The sequence below is a fragment of the Pleurodeles waltl genome, chromosome 7 (assembly GCF_031143425.1).
Source record: "Pleurodeles waltl isolate 20211129_DDA chromosome 7, aPleWal1.hap1.20221129, whole genome shotgun sequence".
Lineage (NCBI taxonomy): Eukaryota > Metazoa > Chordata > Amphibia > Caudata > Salamandridae > Pleurodeles > Pleurodeles waltl.
In genome coordinates, this window is record NC_090446.1 from 188,982,367 (window position 1) to 189,005,904 (window position 23,538).

The window sequence follows — 23,538 nt, forward strand, 5'->3', positions numbered from 1 at the left end:
CTTGTTTGAAATCAGTCTCCACAAGACATCTATTCATTACGCTTTTTCACGATTTTTATTTGATTAAAGTAGAAGGACAAAGGAACATGATGTAAGGCTGAATTTCATCAGTGTACTGGTTTATTGCTAGGTTCTCTCCTTGCATTTCTATCAGTAGTTTCAAGTACTGGTTAAAGGGGATTAGCGAAGGTTGATCATGCGGCATCTGCAATTTAAAGGGCACCCGGGTGACTTACAAAAGTAGAGGATGAGGACAGTCTTCTAACTGTCATGAACCACTGGAACGACAAACACTATCCTTTAGCCATTTGGGACTGAGAAGAGTATGTGTGGTTAATGGTACTGAATGCAGCTGAGGGTTTGAGGTCAGCTATTTGCATCCCTAACCTCGTTTTTGAAGCGACTGATATCACCTTGAGAACTAGGTCTGCCTGCTTTCTTCTCATTGGCAGACTTAGAAGATCTCAATGTTTTCCCCAGTTTGGTTTTTCTGATTGAGATTTGTTTGGTCTTCTTCTGAGCTCTTCCTCTCCAGGTATTTTTTTGCTTGTTTTGCAGTGGGAGGAGGGGAAGATGGCAAAGCCTGCTCCCAAATGTGCTTCCACCACTTTTTTTTTTTTTTCCTTTTCCGAATAGATTCCAGAAGCATTGCCGCAAAATGTGCAAGAGTACAAAAGGACCCGTTTAGAACCAGAAGAAAAACTACATGAGCCAAACTAGATCAGTAAATAGTAGTAAATGTACACCAGAAAGATTGTCAACCAAGGGCAATCTGTCCTTTTGTGGTATCGTGAACCACAATAAATGGTCAAGTGAACTTGCTTACCTGTGTAGTCCAACATGGCACCCTGTTTTGCAGAAAGATGCCTCAACCGAAATAAATAACCACGATTGTTTATTTGGATGGATATTCTTTATTCTGCCCAGGTAACGCTTTAACATTGATCATTTTTCTGTATCTTTGTTTGCCTGCTCAGCCTCTTTCTTCCTTTTCAGCCGTTTTCTCTTTTCTTACCTTTTCTGTGTTTTTGCCAACACCAGGCATGTCACTGAATTAGCCAGAAGGCCAAATGCAAAAGTACTAAATATTATACAATTTAACATTACTATTAGCAGATGTATAACAATGTTTCAGGAAGTCTAATAAATTGTTGAAAAATAGTAGCTGATGGTATGTTCAAGAATCATAATGAATGTGGTAGCGTTTTATTGCGGGATCCAAGGAGTACTATTCAGTTGGGTAACAGTGTCACATTTTATTAACAGCATTTAGAAAGAATATACAAACAGTATAACGCACTGAAAAAAACATACAATAGGTCTGGTGTTGATGAGCTAATGATTGTGAAAACACACAAATAGAATAGCATGCAGAAATGCGGTTTGTGTACAACAGTACAATAAAATGCAAGTCCTAGTGACACTGGCAGTGCTTCTTCAGAACAACAGTGATAAAAAGCTGAGAATGAAAGATCCAAGGAAAGAATTTTTTTTTTTTTTTAAATATTGTTTTTAAATTTCACACAGTGCTAACATGAGGCTTTGTTAAGCTACTCAGCACATCCTTTTTTTTTTTTTTTTTTTTTTTTTTTAAAATCAGAGTCTGACCTGAAATGTGATTAGTCTGTGCACGACTAGGCTTGGGCAGAAATCGCACAGTTTAACTACGCAAAACTCAGCGGAGTTGCACGAAAACACAGATTCCATGGAATTCTGTGAGCGAGCGGAATTCAGGCAGGTCATGCCACTTGTGCTGATTTTTAGCACCAGGAGCTTGTTCCATGCTAATAAATATATTAAATCAGCACAAACAGCACCACGTGGTGCACCAGAGGGCGTTGCCTTTTTAAGTACATTTTCTACTCTAGCAGCAGCTTTCTCAACGCAACGGTCGTGGCCTGCCCCAACCACCTGTGCTGAGAAATCTCTCCAAGCGGCATTCTAGCTCCCGAAAATCGCACTAGGTGCCCAAAAATTGTGCTAAGTGGCACAAAATCTTGTTCTCACCAATGTAACGTTGGCCAACCACACGCATGAAAAAAACTCCATGTGCCTCTTGGCAGAGTTTTGCCAGAACTCCAAGCAGACCACGGAGTGGGCAAACCTCTAATATTTTGCCCACCTCTATTTCCTGACCTGTAAGAGAAATGCAAGAAGCAACAGCAGGGCCTTCAAATTCTAAAACCTTCCCTGAGACTAAATTGGGATGGGGGAAAGAAACCAGGATCTGCATGGCATGAAAGATGTCAAATATTTGAGTATAGAAATATTAAGTGGGTCACCCAGCGTGGCACAAGGAGTTAATGACATGATAGGAGCAATAGGAATACCACTGGGCGACTTAAGTAACAATGTATGGCTGTGGTTTTGTGTTGAAGATCAGGACTGCACCCTACCCCTCCGCCACCTACAACACCATGAGGTGAGTGATGGTTCCTCTGCTGGAGCTCAGTGTTTGTATATGTTAAGAAAATTAATGGTAAAAACTCGGACAGACAGCTGTCAGAGAAGTTACTGCCTTCAAGTGTATCTAGAAACGTAAAAATTATATCTTTCTACATAACTGAATTTCAGGTCTATATGAAGACAGTAAAACCGTTTGTCCTGTAAACTGTATTCTGTGCATTTTCCTAGATTACGTTATCAAATGAGTGCATGGGACTGTAAACATGCTGGCCACCAGTCGATGGTAACTTGATAACCCTCTGCTATTACCTTCCTATGAATCTATTGAACAAAAGACACCTTGGTTAAGTGGTTGAACAAGGCTGCTCAGGAAGAAATAAAACGCTCCAAGCATTGTACAGCTGCAAAAGGCTCATGGTCACCCTGGCCTTCACACATTTCTCTTACAAATAACACCGCTAATCCCACTGGCCGGATCCACTTCCTCCAGGCAAGAACTCCAATGGGCAAGACTGAGGATTTCATAAGGTACACAACAACAACAAAAAACATGGCTTTAGGTCGGTTTTAGCACCCATTTTAATCAGTTCGCAAAACTCACCCATTCTTTGTGTTTGAGTTGACACAATAGGCACTTGTGTTGATGCTTGACGCATTGTGCTGATATTAGAAGCAAGGCGCCGTGGTACTTGGGCCCTCATGACAGGTGGGGCAGTGTGATACTGGGCTGCAAAAGCCAAATATTTTGTTAGTCAAAAGATACAGAAATAATTTACATTGTCGTCATAAACATCTACTCATGTATTTGCCTTACCACATCAGACACCTACTTTGTGACCTTATTGGTATATTTTCCTTAAGGGCCGTCTTACTTTTTAGGTGTGTAAATTTATTTATTTTCTAGCAAAGTAGGATATTTTTTCTGTACCATTTTCATTTTCCTAACTGTATATTGAATGGCCATCCCATTTTTTTAAAATCACTTATAGAAGTCATGCCTTGCGTTGCCAAATCAGGAAATATTAAATGGATCAAAAGGGATAAGTTTTAAGCTGGAGAAGGTGTTAAGCAGATTTTTAAATAGTCTACAGCATTCATCATAATTAACTGTGGTACACCACAGCATTGTTTTTTTCCACGCTTACTTATTCACTTCACAATATAGTTGTAAATGATAAGTAATACCTTTTTGTTTCCTCAACGAAAATGTGCCGCATTATGCAAGAAGCATGCACAGCATGACTTGGGCCACATGATGGACATGCCTAGTTCGTGTTCGCATGTTAGTTAACTCACCAAAAAAGTAAGGTAAGCAAAAAATAAACTTTGTCACTTGGGAATTATGAAAAAGCACGTCCTGTGCAAAACTGACATTTAAGCTTCAAGATCTCATAGGGGAATGAACACAACCCATTTTCAAAAGAGATACGGCCAGGTTGAATTTTTGTATAGCGTTTTTTTTTTAAAAACCTTGTTGTAATTCACAAAGAAAATTACATTTTTTTACCAACTCTAGCATCGAAGGTACACAAGATCCAAACCATACCAAATTTAGCAGCCATCCCAGGCAGTCCTAAGAGGGGTCTACGTGGTAATCCATTTACGACAGGGACCAATCCATTCTAGGTTTATCCTTGAATCACCCAAATTACAACTTGTGACCCCAATTAACATATATAGCGAACATGAGAACCACTGTATGCATGGAGTGAAAAGACAGGATTATGTTCTATCTCATCTAAGTGATATAAAGTAAGCAGTGGTCCCTTACTTCACTCAAGATGGAATAACAACTAAAAAACGTAATAGACAAAATAACTCATACATACCCAAAAGTGCACAGACAAGCCTCTGTCAGCAATACCATTTATTAGGGTTTTCAAATAGTCCAGGCACACACGTCTGTTAGCGCTTCGGACGTTAATAAGTAAACTTACAAGGGGAAGCAAACAAGTCGATTACCTTTTGACTAGCATTTAAGATGTTCCCACCATCGATCAGTATATGCAGACCAATAATCAGTAACTAATCAACAACAATCAACGATAATCAATGATAATCAATGATAATCAATGACATAGTCAGAGTCCGTAATTACCACACACCATCACCTTTCAGTCATGAATAACCACCCGTTTCAGTAAAAGTTAGAATATTTATTTCCCTACATTAACAATGCTAATGTCACATAAAATAATCTCAAAATCAAGTGATAAAAATACAGAAACATCACTGGCTACCCAAAGCGGCTAAAGAAATGCAATCTAATCAAAGCTTGAACAATTACACATTCTAAGGTTATGGTGCAAATTAATAACAAGAACAATTGCGCAAACGATATCACATACATTTATATTCAGCAAAGGAAAGACACTGATTGTTACTCCATATGGCAAACTTTCATTAGTGAGAATCCTAACACCAGATTAGCATCAGCATGTTGGGCTTCATGCAAAACATTTTAGTCAACACAAATTTAGAAATCTAACTATGGCTCTATCAAAATAGTGAGGTTGGTACCTAGAAAGAAAAAAAGCAAATGGGCATAACAAAACACATGCATAACAGTATACCTCTCCTCAATTGGATCGGCAGGCTAAAATAGTCTTCGACATCAGTTTCGTCAGCAAGGCATCAGGATTCAGCATCAAAAGTTCAGTAGAACGCAAAGTCTTTAAGCATTAATGTAAAGCTCGTCTCTAGACGCTCAGAAAAGTAATGGCCTTTCAGCAAGAAAAAAAATGGGCAAATGCGCTGTCTTCCATCAGTGCAGTCCAGCTAAATTAGATTTCCTAAAATTATTTCCCAAGTCCCTATTGGACAAGAGATCGCATGTTCCCACTTGGTCAAATAAAACTAAAACTTCAAATATATAATTTCTACTAGGACTCGCTGATTGGCTCCTTTTGTCCCATTATCAGCCAGCTCGTCGGGTAACATAGTTGCAGCTTATACTCCAGTCAGTGTCTCCATTGTTCTCCTCCTGAGAAAGTCAGTCTTACACACATTACACTTATACTGTTACATTTTAGAAGATCGTCTTCTAGTATGCAGTTCTCATGCAAAAAACTTAGCTACGAGCACATTTAGTCAGCACAGTGGAAAATTACAATTTAATTCTCTGAGCAGACATTTTATTAATTGGTTCAGAAATGCAGCTCGACATGAGGCCGTGCAACTAAGCCAAGACCTCAGCTAAGTTCAGGCCTACAATTAACAAACCTAAGACATAATGCATAACCCTTAATATGATGTACTACTACATTAATCAAACATAAGCTCCATATTTCATATTAATAAGCCATTAATAATTATACTTCATGATCATTGGCAGGCACTCACATGGACATTTTCAAATGTGTGCATCATTTTTCTCTATATTATTACATCTACGCAAATTAATTGCTCAGAATACATGAGTATTCATGAACATTTTTATTAAAACACCTGCTCTAGCACAATTTACAGGGTTATGGGCCCATGTTTGATGGCTTCTTCAACCCATCAAAACGAAACATCAGATCGAATTTAATAAGCTATCGATCCATCTATACAAACCTTTCCTGCTCTAGAGTAGCTGAAGCCAGCATTGTTCCCTTACTCAGCTTCCCTTACCTCATGTGAAAGATCTGAGAACATCTGGATTTCATTCAATGGCTCACAACTAAACTAAATATATAGCATTTAAACCGTACACTGTGTTGCTTGTGGTGTACAGTAAGGCAATCTAGCACTCTACATGCAAGGAAATGCTTTTTTTCTCCATATTTACCCCCATATTTTTGAACTGATTCTGCTGTTGTTTCGACTCTGAGAATGCACCGAGGCCTGCTAACCAGAACTCAGTGCTAGTGTTCCGACCCCACTCAAAGCATATGTCAAATTGGATTCACCCAATTGGCAAGGCCTGACTTACTTATAGGTTTCTAGTTTATGGTACCCAGGCCATTTAAGGAAGAGTATCCACTCAGGGCTGCAGCACTGCTTGTGCCACCCTTCACGTGGTAAGGTATAAAATGGCTCCCAGCCTTCAAATGCAGACTGGAAGGACGGTGTGTCCACTGACAGGATGACTTTGCCATTCAAATCAACAGCAATGCCAGCCTGTCCCTTAACATTAACTGTATGTTTCCCCTAAAGAAGGCCTAGAGAGCCCTAGGGCAGAGAGCTGTATTTTGTTAAGTGGGACATATATATTTTGATATGTCTCAACAGCAACCCTTCCATACTGTCATTTTGCTATGGGTGAAGTTGGTAGCCCCACTGGCTAACACTGGGTGACTGGGTGGCATCCCCGCCCAGCTAACTTATGACTGAGACTGTCAAACTGGGTCATGTGAGGTATCAAATTAATTGTGACATTAAATGCGATCGGATGCTCAGGTCAAACTTTATGTCACTAGTAGTAGTTTGCTACTTTTAGAAAAGTGACCACACTGTGATCTGCTTGTCCAGCAGCCTCACAAAGGCCCACACACACAGCTTTCTGACCGCCTGGGGAGATGTGTGAACGACTCCCAGGCTCAAGGACAAAGGCAGTGCCGCAGCAGCCCTCTGCCAGGATGGCCACTCAGGGGATTAGTCCAGAGGCATCCTTCAAAGGGGGAGTTCCCTTTGATGGGCCACCTGGCCCAATACACCGGAGCAGGATGCCTTTTGTCCTTGCAGACAGTATGGAGACAGGACCAGAAGTGGGAATCTAGACCAAAAAATGGTTCTACCATGGGCACGTTGTCTCCAGATAGCCAAACCTCAAGGGTGCCAAATGCCACACATCATAAGAACTGTCACTAGGTAGGAGGAGACCCAGTAGCCCATTGGCTAGTGACCACGTGGTCCCCTCTCATGACACTTTCCTGGGATAAATGTGGCACCCCTGGCACATTGACCGTCAGAACTCACTGGTCTGGAAAGAGAATAAGAAGGAGACCACTATGCACCCATTGGAAGTTCACAAAAAGAGGCGGAGACGCCGGAGCGACTGCACCTGCTGCACTTTGGGCTAGTGGAGTAGGGACCCTGTTCTGCGTGCCTAGTTTGGGGAAACGCTGATTCCCGGCCACAGGCTGAAGCAGAGACTCAGAGGGTCAGAACAATAGTAGGGACATTAAAGCTGCACTCCCAAGTCACATCTTTGGTGGCCACAATAGACGTCTTGCCACTACCAGATGCCGGGCACCCCCAAAGAGAATTCAGAGATAGCCAAAGGGTGCACCCACGTCTTCTGGACTCATGAGCGTTGGTTGTGACCAGATGCATCACCTAAGAGACACCAGCCTCAACCAAATATTTGCACAGTGACAGCTGTGTTGCAAAAGTGCAAGGGCTGCAACAGAAGCCTTTGAAACCCTGCAAAGGACTTTGTGGAATCCATAACTCCATGGCTAGAGTTGTCCCCACTCACCTGTGGACGGAGGACTCGAACCGGACTTCACCCTCATGCACTACACAGCATCTGAATCATCCCTGAGCATCTTTGAGCCTGCATTCTTCAGCATCCGGAAAACTCCATTATTGTCTATGGCGGTCAATCAATCAAAAAAATGTATAAAGCACACTACTCACCCGCTAGGGTCTCAAGGTGCTGAGGTGGTGGAAGTGGGGAGGGTTGGGGAGGGGGGGGGGGAGTTTACTGTTCGAACAGCCATGTCTTCAGTTTTTGGCGGTCATCCTGTAAAGTTTGAATCTTGCTCTAGAAACGCGCTGGTGGTCAGGTAACTGTCCAGAGTTTCCTCTCTAGCCCCTGCTCCTTTGTCCTGTCGGGCTTGGTCACCCAACTCGTGCCAAAGTTACCCAACTAACTTTTCCAAACTTTTCAAACGTTTGGAAAATTTACTGACCAATGCTTGTTTGAGGTTAATGTTAAAGTTATTTATTCTTTTAAAAATCTATATATACGGAACCCCCCTGGTGGGTTTTGATGATCAAGATCTCTAAAGAGCCATAACATTCTAATCAATTTTTGCAACTTGGTGTCTTTTCTTTTTGGTTGCATGACTTTATTCTGTTGTTTGGTTGTGTTAAATGCTTTACACATTGTTACTTTGCTAAGCCTTACTGCTTGCAGCCACAGCTACCCAGGGTTGAGCTTAAGGTTAAGTAAGATGGTATTTGTGAGTGTGAAGCACAGTAGGGCTACCTAGCCATGCCATGTAGTACACCCAGATTCTTCATACTACCCATTAGACAAAACAGATTATCAACATCCAACAGGGGCAGACAGGCCTTATAGAGTGCTAGCACATCACCTCTTACCTAAAGAAACAACTGAGAAAGTGTTCAAACTCAAAGCACATTAGGCAGAACAACCCTGGTACAGTCTTTCACATATTATATTTGATAGACACAAAGGAATTAACAACTGTGAAGAAATTACCACCTCAAACATAAGGATCCCATTGAACAAAACCTTGTGTTTAGATGAACATCAGACATACACAGCACAAACAGAGGCACCACGTTACAAACAGGATCGATTAGATACAACTCTTCACACATGCCCAAAACAGCCCAGACATGATATATAGCTCAGAATTGAACGGCCAGACAAGCTCCAACTATCGGGAATAGGACAATTTACCAACCTAGAAGATGCATCATCTGCCAGCTATGACCTTTGCCCACAGCAGACTGATATACCCACAGCTCAATCAATAAACATAACAATAATGGAAACATTATATCACAAGCAGTCTGGGCCATGATCTGCAATGGAAACCCCAGATTCATGTGGAAAGACATTCTCTGAACTTTAAAGAGAGGAAAATGTGTTATAAAAGCATCTTGGAACGGAAATCACATTCATTAGGACAAGGGCACCTCCAAGCCAAACACGTTTTTGGGGAGGAGGGTCTCAGGGTGGGCAGCGGGGGTTGTGTGGAAGGGAGCATGAAATATACACAGACATTACTGTGAAAAAGGACAGCATACTTTCATTCCCCCTTGTGAATGAACTGTTGACAATAATCCTCATCATTTACGCTCCAAGAACAGCGAGCACAGAGTTAGTTTCTGAATTCACAAGTTGCCATGCTCATGGATTCGGCGAAAGAAGAGAGGTACTTACATTATCTACAAAGCAATAGCATAAATGAAAGTCATATATATAATTTTTAAACCTGAAACTTCACATGAAATCACAGCCTTTGGTTCAGCCTTTTACTATGGCCAGCACTGAATCGTGGTGATTGGCTCTTTCTGATATTATCATGAAATGGAGGGGACTGGATGTACTTAAAAGAGACATCTCTTTCCCAAAGTTTTTCTGTTGCTGCTATTGGTTTCGCAAATACTTTTAAAATGTGCCAACAGTGGCAAACCCCATAGTGGTAACTGACTAACTTGAAAGTGCATTTTGTTGGCCACCAAGTTGTGTGACGACAGATGGTATGCAACTTGGAGGCCTTCTTGAAACTAACAAAATGCACTTTTAGGATGGTTGGTCGCCGCCACTAAGACACTATTTTAAAAGCATCTGGCATTAGTGGTAAGGAATGTGCAATGGCTGGAGAAGGCAGTGGGAGACCAGAGGCTAAGAAAGCTAGAGTGGAGAGAAAGGGAGGGAAGGGATGAGAGAGAGAACCCGACAACGAGCCACAGTAGGGCACAATTTCAGAAGGAGTGTAGATGAGAAGATGACTGGGGGTGGGAGAAGCAAAGAAAAGAGCATGAGCTCTAAGCTTAGACCAAGTGGAAGGAGTCTGACATGCATTCCTATGAAGTGCTATACCACAAATGAAAGTTGAAGAAAAAATAGATACCAGACGTCAGCAGAGGAAGGGTACAATTCATCCTATCAAAAGTATCCAACAGGGAGGAAAGCTAATGAACCAGGACCGGGGAATTGGACTGGACAAACCATTCGATCATGAGCAAAGGGGCTAACCAAAGCCTATCTGATGCTGTGCTGTATCAGATTACAGTACAACGACAAAAGCCCTACTTCTAGGTTATATGGATTTTAAAGCGTGTTCCAAATCCGTCCGACACGTTACTTACTGAGTACCTAAAGGACAGTCTTAAAAGGAAGCAGATGAACTTAAGGCAAATAGCAAATGTTCTTTGTAGACATTTACAACAAAAATACTCACGTTGCTGTCTACCTGGATGTGTTGCCCACCGAGGTCCTGGTCGGACAGAAGCAATTGGACTGGGACTGTAGAAAGCTCGGTTCTGTGGCTTAAAATTAAAGAATAAACAATTAGGGGAAGCAAATGAAAGCGTTCACTGTTCCATTTATTGTTTGATCGATAGCAAAACCCAGAGAGCTCAAGCTACCCACTTGTGAGTAGCCATCAAGTCTCAGTGTTTTTTTTTTTTTGTATCAGAGTTGATGCACTGACCTTTAATGCACAAACTCATCAGTACACACAATAAATATAATTAAAAATATTTTAAAATGGTTAAACAGCTTAAAACTTCATCAGATTATTTTGAAATCTCTGTAAGGGCTTTCTCCATGACATGCATAGGAGATTTGCAAGCTATGGAAATTACTTTCACCTTTAAAGTCCTTGTTTCCTCTTTGAAAGTAGGGGGAACCGAGGGCGTGTTTGTGTACAGCATAATTCTAATTAGGAGTATGCAGCAGCAGAATAACCTGAATCCACTTGTTTTTCCATCCCGCAAGTGTTGACCATCATTTTATATTGTGGGCCTCCTAAAAATCACAGAGTTCTCCAAATTTGATCCTACTGCCGATTAACTCTGAAAGTGCTCCAGTTTAGCAAGTGGTAACCATGCTCGACTGTACTTTTTCAGTAAACTGTACATGAACGGATTGCTGTATTGTCTGTCAAAACCTACTAACAATACCACATTTCATTTTTTACTGTCAACCTAAAAATATAGACCCACTTAAAGCATCAAGATATTGTATGCTATCTGCTTCATTTACAAAAAGCAAATTTAGCTTTCTCCTCTATTAGAATTCATCTTGCTGCTATATCAGCATACTTACAAACTATAGAGCATACTTCTCTCTTTAGTGTTCCTGTTATTAAAGCCTTTATGGAAGGACTTAAACGTATTATTCCACCAAGACCCCACCAGTTACTGCTTGGAATCTAAATATTGTACTCACAAGATAAATGGGACCACCATTTGAGCCCATGCATTCATGTGATATTCAATTTCTCACTTGGAAAGTTGTTTTCTTAGTATCAATTACTTCTTTAAGAAGAGTTAGTGAAATACAAACATTCACTCTGGAGGAAACTTTTTTCCAAGTACGTAAACATAAAGTAGTACTTGGGACTAATCCAAACTTTTTGCCAAAGTAGTTCCTCCTTTTCACATTAACCAAACAATGGAATTGCCAGTCTTCTTCTCACAGCCAGACTCAACTGCTGAGCTCTTCACACTCTTGACCTTAAAAGAGCTCAAAAGTACTATGTTGATAGAACAAAAGAGTTGAGGAAAATTAAACAGTTTTTTGTTGCTTTTCGGCAACCACATAAAATAAATCCTATCTCTAAACAAGGATTAGCTAGATGGATTGTTAAATGCATCCAAACATGTATATTAAAGCAAAAAGACAACTTATATTAATACCTAAGGCACATTCCACTAGGAAAAAAGGTGCTTCCATGGCTTTTCTAGGTAACATACCAATGGCAGACATATGTAAAGCTGCCATTTGGTCCACTCCACATACATTTACTAAAAATTACTGTGTGGATGTATTTTCAAAACAGGCCAATGTTGGTCAATCTATACTTAAAACTTTATTTCTAACTACTTCAAATCCTACAGGCTAGCCACCACTGTTTTGGGAGAAGGACTGCTTTTTAGTCTATGCATAGCATGTGTATCTGCAGCTACACATGCCACCGAACGGAAAATGTCACTTTTTTTTTTTTTTACATTACATAGACATCTTATCTACTTACTACATTTACTTGTACAGTTATATTCTTTAACTCTATCACTCCTTCAAACACCTTTCTGCGGGAAAACAATCAAACAAAGGAGTCACTGCCCATGCGCACTATCACCGAAAGGAGAAGTCATTCGATCCCATGACTCGAAAAAAAGACTTCTTCGAAGAAAAACAACTTGCAACACTCTGAGCCCAACATTAGATGGCGGGATTATGCATAGCATGTGTATCTGCAGCTACACGTAACACCGAAATATGTATATAGGCTTCCATTTTGCCAATTACACCAAATAGTCACTAATTTAGCAAGAGGTGGCTAGCCCGAATATAAAGGCACTTTCACCTTTCCACCTCTGCCACACAGTGACCGTTAAGTCAGTTCATTTTCGGTGAAACAAGAGGATCCTGGATGCAAAAGAAAAACGCTGTATGACCTCCTGTCCAGGGAGCTAGAGGGCTGCTTGTGGCTTTGATAAGGATTCCCCGGGAGGATAACTAGAATTATAGGAACAAATACCTTTGCGTGCTCCTCCAGGAGATCCTCATTAATAGTTCTAAACACTGAATAGAAAAGCAAGACCATACTAGTAGAAAAGGAAGTGTCGTTACCCATCAGTATACTTCTGAAAGTCAGAACAACTCATGTAAAAAACCAACACGTTCCTACAAGTAAAGATTGAGACCAAAAGCATGGCGAATGAGGAAGAATGGACAGTGCTGGCTGAGGCCAAGATACAGCAGCAAATCAGAACAGAGGGATGACCGCATCCTGACAATTTAGGCAGCTCGGTAAGTGGGAACGTGTTAAATTGTGGCTGATTTATGGTTCCCATATGGCCAGATTGTTCATCGTATTTCGCATTTGTGAACTTTTTTTTAAACTTTTTTTTTTAATTCCCTCCCTCTGATCACTTGACGGACTCTAGCTTGGACTTTCAATTCTTGAATTCCACTTGACGCTACAGCTGCTTCATTATCTACTGATGCTCCTGAGCTCGGGGACAGTCTCAAGGTACTTTCTGAGTTGGTTAAACAATGTATCTTATGAACCAGCAGCTAAAATAAATAGGGATTATGTTCCAAGGGGACAAATTTTATCTAATATGCAGTCTAATGGTCTGCATTTGTTGTTCTAGTTAGACTAGCTGTAACAGTGACACAAGTGGTCCCATTTACACTTTAGAGGCAGAGCAATGTGTAGCCATCTTAATTGCTGTGAGACAAGTCAACAACCTCCACTATGTTTCTTTCTCTTCTTTCCTGTACCCCAATTTCCCCTAATAAGAGCCAGTAAAACCCTCAACTCTCAGCCCGCATCTCTTATTTGGTGGACAGTGGTGGATTTGCATCGGACCCATTCTCTCCATCTTAAATACGACCCTTCTGGGTTGTGACAGACGGACAAAAGAGCAAAACAGCATCAACCCTCACCAAAACAAGTTCCTTAAAGAAGCCTGACCCATCCGGGCATCCGCACGGAGTCTGAATCAAGATTCAAAGTGTCTCTAAGGTATTGAAGCACCTTCATTGTGGGTTATATATTTCTGAAATGTGAACATTTCTCAATGGAGCCACGTTAATACCTTTTCTCATGGCTGAATGTGCTTTTAGCCATCAACGGAGTGACTGATTTACTAACGGGTAACAAAGTAAAACACAAGGCATTATCCATCTTAAATTGGGTTTTTTGTAAGCATACTAATCCGAACAGGACTATATTTCCCAAACAGCTGATTATATATTATGAACTCTAGAAAGAATTTTAAAGGCTTCTTCATGTTGTACACATGAATAGCTCATTCACTGGAACAGAAAGATTTGGAAACAAATTCTTCATGGAAATGGTCTGAGTAACATGAAAGCCTGAAAAGACCTTTAGGAGAAAACTCAGACGAGTTCTCATCACCACCCTGTTCTTATGAAACAGTTCAAGGGTTCTGTTACAAAATGCCAGGAAGTCCACTCATTCTGTGAGTTGCGGTAAAAGCTGCCAAAAAGGCAGAATTTCAAGTCAAAAACTGTAAGGATGCCTTACGTACAGGTTCATATGGTGAACCTATTAACTTGTAAAGTACCACATTTGGCTTCCAAGGTGAAGAAGGGGATATAGTAGGAGGATATACCATCCTAATACTCTGCAAGACATCGTTCACAATAGGATTTAAAGAAAGAGGTTTATGCAGGAGATTCCATATTAGCAGTAATTGCAGCAAAGTGTACTTCACTGATGGATAATATAGCCAAGACCGTTCAAGGTTTTGAAAGTATAAAATCACCATTTCTTACTCATAGCTGGAGATGGGATAGCTATTCGACATACAGGTGATGGAAAACCTCTTCCACTTTAAAAAGTGTATGACGTTCGGGTGGAAGAACTCTTTGCTTCTCTTAAAATGTACATGCAGTCCTGTGGCAAATTTAAATGCCTATACTGTAAGAATGTAGGCTTCTAAGTTTAGTGATGGAACGCAGGATATGACCTCCAGACTTGTATAGGAGATCCAGCCTGCAAAGCAACATCCAATGTGTTAGCTTGCATTTACATCAGGGGCCCGTGAACTCCCACTGACATGGCCACATCAGCTCTCTCAGGATCAGTCTGACTTTGAAATAGTATTGTTTGATCAGCCAATTTGGGAATAAGAGGACCGGTAGGATGCGTACAGATATCTCCCTGATCAGTTTATCAAATGGGAATTTCCTTTTGATTCTGGTTGATAGTACCAGTAGGCATAGTCAGCATTTCTTGTTTTCTGAATTTGTGTGAACACAGTTGTGGCTAGCTACAACCGTGAAATACCATTTGCAGCACTTCATCATTGAGACCCCTTGTAATTTTGTTGAAATGACCTGCTGAGTGTGTTAGCGTCTCCATTCGGGATCCCTGGCATATGTGGCACTCGGGCGGCTGCTGTTGAGGAAAAAAGGCAGGGGCAAAAAACAAAGACAAGAAAAAATAGAGAGGAAAAAAAAAAAAAAAAAAAAAAAACTTACCAGACGCCCGCAGCATCGCCACTGCAGGCACAGGGTCCCAGACTGCCCTGCGGCCAATCATAATGCTACTCTCATGCTGCTGGCAGCGTGAGTGTCAGGATTCGCCTAAGCCCTGGCTTTGCACTCCCAGGCAGATTTGGATCCTGTCTCCAACCAGGCAACAAGGCTCATGTAGGGGGAGAGCTCAGTGCGCAGGTGGGCTTGGCTGCCCTGAGATGGCCGAGCCAAACCCACATGCACACTGAGGGGAGTGCACACCACTCCCCCGCCCTGCCTGTCATCCCCCATGGCACCCCCCCAAAAAAAGTAAACAATAATAAACATGGTTTATTATCGTTTTATTTTTCAAGTTTTGCAGCTGGTGGTGGTAGGGCAACACTCCTCCACCATAGCTGAAGAGCCACCACAAGAGACACTGATATGCAGCTCAATTGCCATCAGTAACTTTGAGAGCTTTTGTACTTTCCGGGACAGTAGTCTTGAAAGAATCCCTCCCTGATTGTTCAGATAGTAGATTGTTGTTGCGGTGCCCCTTTGAACAAGCCAGGTCTTCGTCCTAAAAAGCAGAAGGAACTGCTTAAAAGCAAGATGGACGGCACTCAAGTCCAACAAGTTGATATCGAGGGACTTCATCAACCTTGCTCATTGAACCTGGAGGAGGTACACATGTACACCCTACCCTTGAAGGGAAGAGATTATATTGAATGTGTTAGGATATCGTGTTGAAAGTGCATTCCCTGCAGTAGAGTTTACAACCAGCACCACAGGGGAAACAACTGGTTCGCTGACTGGGACAACATAAGCTTATTTTCCCATAAGCGCATAAGTGGACTCCTTTTGTCCTCCAGGTATTACTGTAATGATCTCATGTGGAGCCTGGCATGGGCAAACAAAGCTAAACAGGCCATCAATCCTAGTAGCAATAATACCTGGTGTGCCTCTGACCAGGTACTAGTAACAGACTAACAATTCAGACAGAGAAGACATTCCCTCCTCTGAAGGATACTCTCTTGCGACCTTAGTGTCCAAGATTGTTCCCAAGTAGAGTATCTTTTGAACTTGAGTGTCCGCTGACTAAGTTGGCATGCAGATCCAGACGGCAAAGGACAATTGAAGCCATCTGGAAATACCTTCCTCATAGGTTGCAGTCTTTAGTACCTAGTTGTTTACACGGGGTATATGAAAGTCTTCCTCCTTCTGAGATGTGCTGCGACAACTGCCATACATTTGGAGAAAGTCTGTGGTGTTGGATTCTGCTTAAATGGGAGGACCCTGAAGTGATCATGGCTGACTACAAACCTTAGGAATGTCTGACGTTTATTACAGGAATGTGAAAGTAGAAATCCAATCCCCCTGACACAAATTAGGGTAAATTTGGAGTAAGGGCAACATCCTTAATGTCCTCTTTATACAACTGTTTGTAATTCTGGGGTCAAATATGGGTCTTCATCCATGTTTTCGACACGTATTTTGAACCAGAAAGTATCAGGAATACAATTCCATCCATTTTTAAAGATGAGGCACCTCCTCTAATGCATATTTCTGTAGTATGGTGCCTTCTTCCTTTCAGAGCTGCTCTTGATAATAGAGAACGTTCTTGGAGACAGTGTTTTAAATTTTACAGAAAAACAATTCTGAACAGTAAAGATCCTTGTTATTTTCAGCCACTCTTCTAGATGGATTTGGATATTTCCGAAAAACTGGAGTGACTGAGGGAGGAATCATTGTTTTGATGGTGGCTTTCCTCTATCCCAAGCTGGCCAATGGCCTCCTGTCACCTTTGAGAGGATGATTACCTTTCTTAGTGCTGCTATTGACGGTGCCACCACTGAGGAGTTTCAACACTGAGGGATGTAGAAACTATTGCATGGCCTTCTCTAACCCCACGCCTTTCAATGTCTCAATTTTCACCCAGTTCATTTAGGAATTGGCATGTGACTGAACAAGGAATTCCCTGAAAACGGAAGGATAAAATAGCACTGGTGCACTTTTGGTGCATGACCAGTAAGGTGTAGCCAGGAACTACATCTTCAACAAAGGAAGTAACAGTTTCTAAGCACTGGTAAGTCTGATGAGTCTGCTGCAGTACTGATTATTTGGTTAGAGATGAGCATTCCTTTCTGCATGATTTCTTGAAACTCTTGCCTGTCTTCTCTAGTACGGTTCTCAGTTTAACACTGCAGGGATTTCCAAAGGGATGCCCTTCTGACTAAGTAATGCTGTGGCACCAGGGACGTTCATGGTTATAGCTGATGTCTAAACAATCATGGTTCTGACTGAATCCATCCTCCTACTCCAATGATCAGGTGAAACAGTGGAGACAGACCTGCCAACTCACACGGTGTCACCACGTGACACACAATATTGGCTTCCCTCACACGATCACCCAGTGAGGAGCCAATATCACGTAGTGACAGGGAAATCTATCTGAAAACCACTGTAAACAGTGGTTTTCAGCTTGTTTTTGGAGGCTTTTAACTAAGGATGTCCATTAATTGGTGTAAAAACACCCCAGGACACCAGCAACAGCCTCTGCAAGCTTTTGTTTTTTATATATATATATATATATATATATATATATATATATATATACATACATACATACATACATACACACACATACATACACATGCACACACACACGTATATACAATTTTTTTAGGAGGGTGTTTGGGGAGGGGGCAAAAGTGCCTTTCAGTTGCTTCTCAGCCCGAGGACACCCCCCTTTAAGGCCCTGCCCTTCCTCACACTGAGGTTTTTGTTGAAGTTGGCAGGTCTGTGGAGGTAAGTAGTACAGTTTTAAGATTTTCTGGCTTCAGAAATAATTACAGAATCCAAATGAGTGTCTGTTCTGAGAAGGAAAAAAAAAAAAATAAGAGTCTTGATGTGGAGGCTTATATACTTCTGATGCTTTGATGGAGCAGACTTCATAGAAGCCAGATACAGGAATAACTGCACTGCAGGCTCCACAGGACTGGGACCCATAGACATAAAAGTTCTGGAAGAAGATCAGTGATGAAGTGTCTAAAAAAAACCACAGAGGCTGACGTCACTGGGACAGGCATCAGAATATTTACTTTCTCCTCTCCTCTGAGACGTATACCTAACCGAATGTTGTTAAGTCATCTACTGGAGCAACACAAGCAGAAGGAGAGTATGTGAGTGCTGGAGAGTAAGCCCTGATGGATGATTAGTCACAAAGTAGCTGACCAGAAAAAAAGAGTGCCCATGAAATCGAACCCTGCTCATGGAGTGCCTCACATTCTTGGAGTGCCTCACATTCTTGGAGTGAGATCTCCGAGCATGGATTCTACAATGGGCTATTGACATTTTGTGTTGGCTTTCTGTCTTTGAAGCTTTAGAAGGAGCAGGATGCAGCAACAGCTGAGGCACAACAGGTAACCTTGGCAGACTAGCACATATCAGATGCACTAGAAAAACCTTGAGGAGCTGCTGCAAATGAGGAGAGACTAACCTTTGAGGTGATGTAGTAAAGAAACATGTAAACCACCAGTCATGTCTCTTGATGGGAAGTATATTCCGAAGTACTCCGAGTGGGAGGTGTGTGGAACCCTCTTCTTCAAAACGCACACCCATTCACAAGACATATGTAAAAGCCCCTCTGTAGTAGATTTGCCCTGAAGGTGAGACTCCAGAAGGCCTCGATGTTCAAGTTAGTGGAGCAAAGTCTCAACATCTCACGATCCTTGTGTGTCTGTGTCGAACACTGTCTTGAACTAGTCAGCCTGGGGTTCTTTGACACTGGTCTCCTTGGCAGCATCCGAGCTTTTGATTGTGAGCAATTTGGAACTGTACAAGTTTTCGACATCATGGACATTTATGTGAACGGGGAGCGAAAGCTTTTCCTCAGTTGATGCCTCTCTCGATACACACCCAAGGGTGCCCTATGAGGGTGATCAAAGAACTGAGGGAGAAGGTCCCCCTTTCACTTGAATCTCAGGCCTCCCTCTAGCAGTGTCTTGGAGCAACTCCTGATCTTATGCCTGCCCTTCAAGGTTCTCCTGCACATCTTCTGGATATCGCCGCAGTCTTCGTAGCAATGGTCTTCTGGCATGCATACAATGCAGAGATCATGGGGGTCAGTCTGGACCTTCCTCTTGACACAAGCAGGATACTTCATAAAGTGATGGCATTCTTACCGTAAAAAATAAAATAAAGTTTGTCAGAAAATCACTAAAAAAACACATTTAGAACTTGGGGATGTCAAGCTAATACAATTATAAAAGGGTTGTAAATATTTCCAATAAGGAAAAAACAAAAAAGCCCAGCTCAGTGCTCGAGGATCCTACTTCCAGGTTTTGGAAAAAAATAACTGATGTAACTCATCTGTGGAGCATTGAAAGGTAAGGCTCTTTGAGAGAGTGCCTATTGTCACTTTTAAGGTCTACAATAGTCTGTCAACATTGCCCTTTCTTTCTTTTCCTTTTTAAAAAACACGGTTTGTGAAATGTGTTTCAAGTCACCTTTTGCTAAACTAGCGACTGTTGACTTTAATTGGCTTTGTTAATCAAACTAAAAAGAAATCTCGTTAATTGTAGCCAGTTATTGGACTGCTGTTTGTTCTCCGTTTAACACTTTTTCCACTTTAAATCTTTGCACACATACATATATGTGTTTCTGTATATTTTTGGTAAAGTGCTCCAGTATCACACACACAACTGGGACAATTCTGTGTTTAGGACTATTTGTAAGGACCCCCTAGATGAGAAGAACTGCTACTGCACTGTGCTAAATATTCTCAAAATTATTTTGTACTAAAGAACACCTGCCCGTTATAAGCCGCATCGTTTATTACTACAGTACGTGGCAACCAAAACATTGTATTATGGAGATCAATCTATTCTCCGATTTTAATATTGGTAAAGAGTCACCATTATAGGGTCAAAAACGTGTATGTACACAAGAAACAATCTCACCTTCGACCAGCAGGTGGTAGACTTACACAAAACAAGCTACGAACATTAGATATTTCTTTTTCCAAAGAAAATCACAACTGTCTAGCACTTCCATCTACATACATCTGAACCAATTGCTATTCTTCAATTTAGGAACACTCGCTCGTAAAAAAACAGTATGAGACAAAACCTACTGGAAAAAAAACTATCAATAAATCATCAGGTGGTTTCTAGGCTGTTCTTTGCTCCACCCATGGGGTCCCTTATAACCCGAATAGTGATACATTTCACTGCAGAACTTCATCGATGTATGCAGTACACCAACGACTTCCTGCATATATATATATATATATATATATATATATATATATATATATATATATATATATATATATATATATATATATAAATAATTTTTTTTTTTTTTAAATTCTTTTACGCAGGCGGGTTCCCCAATCCCCGGCACCATGAGATACCCAATGCTTACTGGGTGAGCAAATGGTCATGACTTCTCGTGTTTAGTATGAGTCTGACCCATGAGCAGCCAGGACGAGGTCTTAAATGCTCTGAGAAATGCCCAACACGTGATTTTAGGAGTTCCATAGACTTTAGCCTTGAACGAATAGGATTTTGTCTTTAAATGGGTTATGCTTGATTGAATGACCTAACCTACGGTTGGTAGACTATCTGAATCACAAAGCCTTTGGTGAATTAATCTGGGATTGCCTCTATACACGGTGGATTTCTACCACAGCCCTTCCTTAATCTTCACCACGTATAGAGTTTAAAGTGTAGGTATAATAATGTCAAAGTACTGCAGTCTGAAAATGAGCTGCAATTAGACAAACATCCATCAGACTTAGCAGGTCCCTGACATAGGGTGATACTTTTGGGGCCACTACGTTGACTAACGCCAATGCCCACCATCAACTGTACGAAATGGCTGCTTGCCTCGTACTGAAAGCAGCCTCACTCCCAGGAACAAGAACACTCTGCACTAAATGTACACAGCTTTAAAGACCCTGCACGGCATGATAAAGCCCAAGCTATATAGCATATTGGCTTTTCTTGCAATGAAAAGAAGAATGTTGTTATAATAATAACAACAATGTGCCAATACATAAATTTGTATTAGTACTGTAAATCTTGTGATACCTTGAAAGCAATCATTACAAGTACTGATGCAACCACAAATAAATAGGTATTTTGGTACTCAACCGCTCTATACAAAAAACGAGCCAACCTGCTTACTTTTGGCAATGCCAGAGCCTAGACCGCATCTTAGTTGGAAGGTATGTACAGACAGCTGCATTGATCCAAGAGCGATGTCATTACATGAGTGAAATTTGCAGGACAACTACATTAGAGGAAAAGTTGTCTCTCCAAAGCTGCAAATGGTGATTAACACATGTGTGTGGGTATGCTGGAGGCATTAATGACCCATCATAACTGGGCAGTGCCCATAGTGTTTGCACATTGTGGATATCTGAGGGTGCACTACCACTTCAGGCCATTTACAGTATTGAGTTTCCAGGGCACGCAAGCAGGATCTCTGTCTTGGCTTTAATCCCAACGCCTTTTCTTCAAATTAAAATAAGGTAGATGTTACCCGACATAAGCCTGACAGACAGCACTGTAAACTACCATGATAAGGCCATTGGCCTTTAAAAGGGACTGTTGAGCGATACAATTTTCGAGGTGTGCCACAAGGGACTTTATCGGGCTCAAGATAAACGGGCCTAGTTTAATTTGGAAATATGGCATTTTACGTCGTAAGTGAGCATTGTTAGAAATACCACTCGGTTCCTATTGCCTTGCTAACCAGTTGAACAATAGGTTATGACACAATGCAGTGAAAGCGTCAACAAGTTTAGTGAAAAGGGGCCGGGGGAACATACATGGTTCCCCCTTTAGCAGTTTAAAAAAAACACAATTTTTTAATGTTTAGTCATTTCTGTCCCAGGAATTAGAGGCAAGCGTGACAAGTAGCTCTAAATAAGTCCATGAGTTTCAACAGTGATAAGAGTTTGTGACCACAATTTCCAATCTTTTCCAAAAGGCGGACATGTCTGATACACAAGTTTTTAGCTCATTTTCTTTTTTTTATAGACACTGGAAAAAAACAGCTTATGTGGGTTAATGCAAATTAATATACATATTAATAATACTGATGATAATGGGACCGGTGGGACTAAGTTTGTGACTCAGAAAACACAAGACTGTTTAGGATGATGGTGCTCTCAAATAATTATATGATCTTTGCGATGTTTGTTCCACTACAGGTGTGAATGTTAGAAAGAGTCTAGGTGTGAAGGAGCTGCATCTTTGACGAATACAATTGAGGGGAACAAAATACTGATTGTTCTGGAAATGTGACAATTTTGCCCTAGAAAGGGATATCAAGCTTAACACAGCTGCAGTGCTGCAAATTCTGGATGCAGAGTGGGCAACATTTTCTTGTAGATCATGAAGTTTGTTAGTAGAGAGTATACACAATAAACCTCTCCACAACAGAGGAGTCGTTAAAAACCATCGGAATGATTTCTAGCATCTTTTCACAAGCATTCTGCAGTGCTGTTTCAATTGGCTCAGAACAAAAATCGAAGGCACCAGTGAAACATACTGTGCGCAAGAAGCCCTGAGTATTCTGTTAATACCAGCCCTCTGATATATCTCTGTAAAAAAATTGTTGTCCCGAGATTTTCATTTTTGATGTGTGTTTTTGGATCATTAGAGAAGTAATTTAGCTTAGGTAGACATTGCTGATCTGGGACAAATGTTTCTGTACGACATTTTTTAAAATGGCGGAAGTAATGTAATAGTTCGGGAGCCATGAGATCTATACACTTCATTTTGGTATCAAAACATAGTTTTTGGTTGTCAAGAAGTCTTACAGAGACAGAAAATAACTCCTCAGAGCAAGCCTTCTGCATTTTTTTCAAAATGGCGACCATAATAGATGAAGAAGAGGCTTATATAGAAATGAAACAAAATTGTTTTTTTAATCCTTTTATGTATACACCAAACAATGTTCATGATCTGAATCTGAAATAAAAAAAGGTTTATCACTCCCATTTTAGACACATTTTCATAGTTCACTTTATTTGTGAGAAGAGCATTTCAACAGTGACATTTTTGTAGCACAGGTTTTACAAGTACATGTAAGTTCTGACGGGGAGGAGGCTTTAGAAATTTCATATGTTTTAGCACCCCATCAAAATCTTCCCAACCAAATTCACACAGATTTTTCTCGACATTTTGCATGAACCAATACATTTACATATCTTCTGATCAAGTAGAACGCTCTTTTAATGTGCTCATGCACAGAATATGAGGTCGGTG

General features: G+C 41.0%; 1 protein-coding gene across 1 annotated transcript in view; it reads right to left on the minus strand.

Moving 5' to 3' along the window:
* The window catches only part of PABPC1L (poly(A) binding protein cytoplasmic 1 like), a 428,971-nt gene that overhangs the window by 92,095 nt on the left and 313,338 nt on the right, over positions 1-23,538 (minus strand). The window contains exons 10-11 of the mRNA XM_069243541.1: positions 10,497-10,584; positions 3,008-3,133 (exon numbers count right to left, since the gene is read on the minus strand). Of these exons, the coding sequence (XP_069099642.1) occupies positions 3,008-3,133; positions 10,497-10,584 (214 nt within the window). The remainder of the gene's footprint in view (positions 1-3,007; positions 3,134-10,496; positions 10,585-23,538) is intronic.